This window comes from Acyrthosiphon pisum, chromosome A2 (assembly GCF_005508785.2).
Source record: "Acyrthosiphon pisum isolate AL4f chromosome A2, pea_aphid_22Mar2018_4r6ur, whole genome shotgun sequence".
In the NCBI taxonomy this organism is placed as follows: Eukaryota; Metazoa; Arthropoda; class Insecta; order Hemiptera; family Aphididae; genus Acyrthosiphon; species Acyrthosiphon pisum.
Genome location: NC_042495.1, coordinates 47,456,298 through 47,461,813, shown reverse-complemented (window position 1 = coordinate 47,461,813; position 5,516 = coordinate 47,456,298). Strand labels below are relative to the sequence as shown.

The 5,516-nt window shown below is 30.4% G+C and overlaps 2 protein-coding genes across 2 annotated transcripts in view; one reads left to right on the top strand and one right to left on the bottom strand.

Annotated features, from left to right (window-relative positions):
* Positions 1–5,516, bottom strand: part of LOC100165954 (protein PRY1) — a 50,511-nt gene that overhangs the window by 35,808 nt on the left and 9,187 nt on the right. The window lies entirely within an intron of this gene.
* On the top strand, positions 1,563–5,464 carry LOC100574156. The gene is made up of 6 exons (XM_029490711.1): positions 1,563–2,942; positions 3,806–3,975; positions 4,040–4,215; positions 4,313–4,513; positions 5,037–5,233; positions 5,292–5,464. The coding sequence occupies exons 1-6, from the start codon at positions 2,656–2,658 to the stop codon at positions 5,446–5,448; spliced, it is 1,188 nt and encodes a 395-aa protein (XP_029346571.1). The 5' UTR covers positions 1,563–2,655; the 3' UTR covers positions 5,449–5,464.

The window sequence follows — 5,516 nt, the reverse complement described above, 5'->3', positions numbered from 1 at the left end:
CCCACATAAATACGTCACTGCTAAATATTGCAGTAACTCTTACTTCGTGTAAAAATTCATCAAACTCACAGACCATCTTTTAAAATATTTTTCTTATAATATTATGATCATACGATTATTTTTATTTTTAAAAACCACATACAAGACAATTTAACTACCCGCACGCACTATTATAATATAGGTTATGTTATAGACACAACAAATAAACACGAGTGGCGTATTTAGTATTTTGTCATGGGAGGGGGGATATGATGTTATCAGTAGCCCCGTTTTTAAAGCTAGAGACCTTAAGTTAGGACTCCGAAAAATGTTGATCCCTTTGATCCTCCCTCCCCCGTAAATATGCAACTGGCGTAAAGCTGTCCCGTCTGTCCGGACGCACCAGGCCATTTCGCGGCGCGCGCAGTCGACGTCCAATCAAGGCGAAGATCACGAAAATTCAACTCAAAGTGCCGTGCGTTGCTATTACGGCGTGCCAGTGCCGCGGCGGCACTTGTCCGACAATAACGAGGACAATAATATAATATACCATGAAAACTATTTTCTTCACAATTTTATTATTACTAAGGAAAATATATCTACGAGATTTCGCATATAGAGTAATAATACCACTCTAGGGTGTCAACGTTTTCAAGGTCGCGACGACGATACATTTTTACGATATCGCGGAGTTCATGTGGAGTGGTGTTTGCCGCCGAGTACGCGCGAAAATACTTCACTGTTTTTCCGCTAGAAGCAGCACACGATGGCGAGATAATAAATATTATAAAATACGAATTTTCAACATAGTAAAATAGTTTTTCGGGTATCAACTTTACTCTATCAACTTTGATAAACGTTATTTAAATTACTTTATGAAAATTACCCCGACCATTTGGGAGGCCTTCAAAACATTGAATGTCAAACAATTGAACTTCAAAATCTTGAACATCAAAATATTGAATGTTAAAAGCTTGGACATAAATTTATGTCAATATCTTGAACATTCAAAAACTTGAACATAAAAACTTTGAACATCAAAATCTTGAACAAAAAAATAGTTTCCGTCAACCCTTTGAACGTCAAAATCTTGAACAAAAAAATAGTTTCCGTCAACCCTTTGAACGTCAAAATCTTGAACAAAAAAATTGTTACCGTTAAAACCTTGAACATCAAAATCTTGAACAAAAATATTAAAACCTTGGACATTAATACCTTTTACCGCTATTTGTTTTTCTCGTGCTGTTCTAGATATTACATTAATTTTAATTGTAAAATATTATATTTTCAATTAGAAATTAACTGCTATTCCTTGTAAATATTCATTGGTTGTTCTATTTCTATATAATCAAAGCAAATATTTTTCAAACGCATATATTATATCAACTTATGAGGAATTTTTTATTAAATTTTCAAGCTTTTTGACCCAACGAATAAATTTTGTTCTATTGACATTTATAGAATAAAAACTAAAAAAATTTCAAATGTTAATAAATAACTTAAAACTAGTCAAAATCAAAAAAATGTTACCATTTACAGAAAATAATAATATACACATTTTATGAAAATGTCAAGTACCTACGGTTAATAGTTATTGAATATTAACAAAATTAACATTAAAAGGTATTTATTTATGATTATAAATTATTCATGGTAAATCGACTTTAGGGCTATTAGTTTATGAGATATAAATATTAAAATTTAGATGAGCGGAGTAGTGGACATACATTTGGCAATTGGCGGGGCAAGCCCGTATCACTCAACTCCGCTCATCTTAACTTTAAATACTTATAAGTTATAACGCATAGACTACTCGCACTAAATTCGATTTTTAGTAGAAGTATCGAAATACTTAGAAAAATATTCTACTTTGTAATATTATGAAATTAAAACTTTGTTGTCAAACAAAAATTTTAAAAAAGTTAAAAAAATCTCAGGTAGGGCTAAAGCCCAATCAGCCCTACCCGTGCGCACGCCTATGGATATAATAATATAATGCAAGAATTGGTTTTAATATTTTGAATTTTGTATAAACCATGGACAAAGGACATATTTATCAAAATATATAATAATATTTTCCTCTTATTTTATTGATTATTGAATAAGTATGATGGAAAAAATCAGGAAATTAACTATACTCTGCTCAGCGAGAGACCGCACCGCTTGGCGCGTACCGGCGAAAACTGGTTCCCCGCGTAACACCCTGCCATTGGGAAACCAGGTTCGATAGCATGGTGACGCGGAGAGATGCGCAGAATCGGAATATAAGTGACGATGTCTATTTTTAACATTAGTGGACGTAATTTATAATTTTATTATCGATAAAAATAAAACCGCCAGAATTAAACAGTGTATAAGGATACACTGGACAATCTGCGTAAATAATAACCGTTGTCGTCCGAGTCGATCGCGCTTGTTTACTTTTGGATAACATGAAATGCAAGCACGCATTATGATTGTACTCTGCGTCTACGCAAGTTAGAAGCACACCATAGCCGTCATTAAAAGAACAATTTTTTATTTGTTGATTCTGTTAGTGTTCTGTGTTTTAAGTGTTAAAATGGAATTTAAAAAGTATTATTACGTGAAGAATGGCCAAGGAAGACATAACGGTGTAACGTAAGTACACTATATAGATACTTATTTATTCATTAATTTATTTTATCAACTGAAGTGATGGATTTAGAATGTAACAAAACTGTGTACAGAGTCTTAGAAATTTACCTGACCCCATTAATCAAAAACATACCTTACAGGTACTACAAATGTAAATTTGCAAAAAAGTTTTTTTGTAACGCAACTTTGAAGGAACTTCCTAATGGACAAAAGATTACAAATCGAACTCATAACCACGACGTGGATTTAAATGTGGTTCGTATGGCGCAGTTTAAAAAGCGTTTGGAAATGAGATCTGCTACGGATTTGATTCCACTGACTCAAATTTATGACGAGGAAGCACGCAAGTAAGAATTAATTTGTTTATTATAAAATCGTTAGATTATCTGAAAAACCATATGTAGGTATGTCCGGTCTATCACTTAGTAGCCTAAATTAAAAGTTATTTTGAGGACGAATGTCGTGTCAATACGACAGTACGACATACGTGCCTATATAGTTTATATTATGCACAATGCAATATCAATACATATTGATTCACCAAGCAAGATACATTTTGAGCGGAGCGATAAATGTATTGATCTTACTTGTTGGCACAAATGTGTAATAGATTGTGCCCGAATTTTATTTTTATTTTGGGATATTATTGGCCATATTCAGGTATTATCGTCTTATTATTTTTTTTTTCATGTAAATACAAAAACAATAAAACATACCATTGGAACATTGTTTTTACTATTTTCCATCGTTTTCGTTTTCATTTTTTTATTCTTTAAAATTCCTTCTTCCAAAGCAAAATATTTTTGGAGTATTTTTATCTATAAGAATTGAATTTTGGATGAGTAGCTTTTATGAGTTATAGTTTAGATGTGTGGAGTTCAGTGGTTAGGGGTACCCCATAAAAAGTGGTCCACTATTAAACTACTTGTCGGAAATTTGATTTGTAGAGATCAAAATATTCTGAGCTATATTATGCTTAGGAATATGAAATTATAAATGTTGTCAATGTAAAGAAAATTTAAAAAAAAAAAAACAAGAAATATTTTTTTAACAACTTAAAATTATATAAAAGAAATATTTTCAAAATAGTTAATTTTTCTCAAATAAGAAGACGTGTTTAATATGATTAATAGAAAAAGGCGTATAGTATTGTCTATTTTGTTTATATTAAAATATATTAAAATATTATTAAAAAAAAAAAAAAATTTAGTTTTCCAGAATCAGCCTCAAATTACACTAAACATTCGGCTGAGAGTTTTATGAGAAGGGCAAGGACATTGTCACTTCCAATGATTCCTGAGACCATAAGTGATCTGGCCAATCTATTTATAGCCGGAAATTTAAACCGATATAGTGTTGATGGAGAAGTAGTTTATAAAGGTAAATTCATATTATACATATTTGATACATATCTGAAGAAGATTAATCATTTTAATTTTTTCAGGTTGTGTACAGGATACAAATGGCAAGTTTTCTATAGTATTTGCATCACAGTCTCTGATAACTAATGCTCTTACTATGTGTAAGCGAGAGTTACACGCTGATGCTACTTTTCGAATAGTCCCTTCAAAGCCCAAATTTTACCAACTGTTGACATTACATGGTATAATAGAAAATCATGTAAGTTATTACCTACTTAATTGTATAAGTATAAACTATAAATATGTAATTAAATACCTACTTACACTGTGTTGTTGAATTATTTGTTTTTTTATAGAGTATACCACTAGTTTATGCTTTGATGGAGTCTAAAAAGAAATGTAGTTATCAAGCTGTGTTGAGTTACATTAAAACTCAACTTCTTCCAAACTTTAACCCCCGTAAAATACTAACAGATTTTGAAACTGGCTTGAGCAAAACATTGCAAGACTACTTTCCTTCAGCGAGACGGGTTGGTTGCTGGTTTCATCACAACCAAGTAATTAAAAATATCTTACATTACATTTACTAGGTATTAACAATTATTGAGGACATTACACCAACATTTCTTGTCTCCTTCGTACAAATGCATAACATGGCAAATTTTACATTCTGAATAATTCATTTAACTCTGTTAGTTTTCATAATGGAGCAAATTAACCTATTATAAAATTTAAAAGTAAAAATATTATCTATTTTTGTATATTTTAATTTTGAAGCAATTTTTTAATAGGTATTGCAAGATATACAAACAATTTTAAATTTAAGATACTCATAACTCGCTTTTAAATTTAAATATAAAATGAAACCTATGATATACACAAGATAATATTCTTACTTTTAAATTTGATGATAGATTAATTCACATAACAGTATTAAATATATTATTCAGAATTCAATTTGATATTATGTTATGCATTTGTAAGACAGAGACAATGCATGCGGAAGTAGTGTTCTCTTAATAGTTCTTTAGTACGACCTACCTAAATATATTTTAATACTTATATATTTCTTTTTTTTAGGCAGTGTGGAAGAAGATGAAAAGTCTTGGATATTTAAATTTGGTGAATGAAAATCAACATGCTCTTAATACATTAAGACGCATTATGGTGCTACCCTTGTTACCTGGAGATAAAATCAATCAAGGCCTAAGATCTGTAAAGAGATATGCGCGAAGAAATGATATTAATATGAACCTACTATTTGATTATTATGAAAGGTTAGATTAGGAAAAATTATTTGTTTAAATTATTATGCTGATACATACATTTTAATAGGTTTTGGATTGCCAAAGTAGAATGTGATGTATTATCTGTTCATAATCAACCCAGGAGAACAAACAACCATCTAGAATCATTTCACAATAAGTTGAGATATTCCTTTGGAGTGGCACACCCAAATCTGTGGATATTTCTTAGTCAGTATCTATTTTAATTTTACTTTTTTTTTATTTATTTTTTTAATCAAATAAACATTTACAGTTATACGGTTGAATAAAATAA

Bases quoted from the DNA above. Each gene is read 5' to 3' on its own strand.
- LOC100574156 (XM_029490711.1), top strand. From the start codon at position 2,656: ATGGATTTAGAATGTAACAAAACTGTGTACAGAGTCTTAGAAATTTAC. The intron at 2,943-3,805 runs GTAAGAATTAAT...AAAAAAATTTAG, and splicing joins TATGACGAGGAAGCACGCAA to TTTTCCAGAATCAGCCTCAA. The intron at 4,216-4,312 runs GTAAGTTATTAC...GTTTTTTTATAG, and splicing joins ATGGTATAATAGAAAATCAT to AGTATACCACTAGTTTATGC.